The sequence below is a fragment of the Etheostoma spectabile genome, chromosome 5 (assembly GCF_008692095.1).
Source record: "Etheostoma spectabile isolate EspeVRDwgs_2016 chromosome 5, UIUC_Espe_1.0, whole genome shotgun sequence".
Lineage (NCBI taxonomy): Eukaryota > Metazoa > Chordata > Actinopteri > Perciformes > Percidae > Etheostoma > Etheostoma spectabile.
Genome location: NC_045737.1, coordinates 12,240,441 through 12,241,654, shown reverse-complemented (window position 1 = coordinate 12,241,654; position 1,214 = coordinate 12,240,441). Strand labels below are relative to the sequence as shown.

The window sequence follows — 1,214 nt, the reverse complement described above, 5'->3', positions numbered from 1 at the left end:
CTGCCTGCCTGTCTGTCTGTCTGTCTGTCAGTCTGTCACTCCTGCTTGCTCAGGTCACAGCTCCATTATCTGACCGAGTTCTTCTGTCTTCATTTCTGCAGGCACAGAAATCGTGGATAGAAAGAGCGTTCAGCAAGAGAGAATGTGTTCGTATCATAGTGAGCGCCAAAGACCCCCATAGGTGAGTAAGCATGTGTGTGAAAAACAATAGAAAACATTTCAATGCATTACATAGATGTGTGTGCATGTGATGTAATTACTGGACATAATTCTTAATTGCAGCTAGTCATTTTTTGCTTTGGATTGTGAAAGAAGCAAAGGATAAAGAAAGGATGTTTTGGTCTAAAGAAGTCTATATATTTAGGATTCAGCAGCTTCATTATTTGCTTTAAAAGATACACGACCTTACTGAGTCAGTAAGCTACGGTGATAGCCCACCTCACATATAGCATATTAAGAGCCCTGTTTCACTACTGACCTTTTAAAACACGCCTCAGAGTAATATCACTCTCTATTTGCATCACAGTTAGATGCTCTACACTAATGAGCCAAAAAATACTGACATTATACATTTTAAAAGCACAAATGTAAACTCAGAGCCACGCCGGGTTCACAAAGAGGGAAAAGATTTTACATTTTGAAAGGTTATTAATTTAAGAAAGATTGACCTCACAGGTGCGTACTGCTTATCCGTATAGCAAAGTGTAACTGGGAAAGTAGTTAGGGCCTTGTCTAGTACCATAACAGTGTAATGATCAGAGCACTTTAACAAAATGTAATGAAGTTTTGAGAGAGACACTTTTGCGCTCATTATCTCAATGTTCCTCTTATTTTCCTCTGCAAAGTCACTGTCACAGTAGTTTTTGCATTGCCAGACCTATCTCCACAGGGTCTGGTTACACCACAGATACATTTTGGGATGGGAGAAAAAAAACAAAACACTCTGGGTTGTTTGCATTTCTTTAAACCAGTCACAATTGTCTTGAGCGGCACTATGCTCCGGACGCAGCCAAAGTGACTCAGCCAAATATTCTCAGGAAGGAACTTGTTTTAGTGGGACCCGCAAAAGAAAAGGCCACATACAATTTTAATGAAGTTAACTGTTCACACAATACAGCACTGTCAGCTATTTATATTATATACACTACCGGTCAAAAGTTTGGGTTTACTTAGAAATTTCCATTGCCATCCATTATAGACAGAATACCAGCTGA

The 1,214-nt window shown here is 39.4% G+C and overlaps 1 protein-coding gene across 11 annotated transcripts in view; it reads left to right on the top strand.

The window, feature by feature from the left end:
• trpm3 (transient receptor potential cation channel, subfamily M, member 3) overlaps positions 1-1,214 on the top strand; it is a 168,439-nt gene that overhangs the window by 89,265 nt on the left and 77,960 nt on the right. For all 11 annotated transcript variants that reach the window (XM_032516962.1, XM_032516958.1, XM_032516960.1 and 8 more), the window contains one exon: positions 102-181. In XM_032516962.1, coding sequence (XP_032372853.1) covers positions 102-181 — 80 coding nt within the window. The remainder of the gene's footprint in view (positions 1-101; positions 182-1,214) is intronic.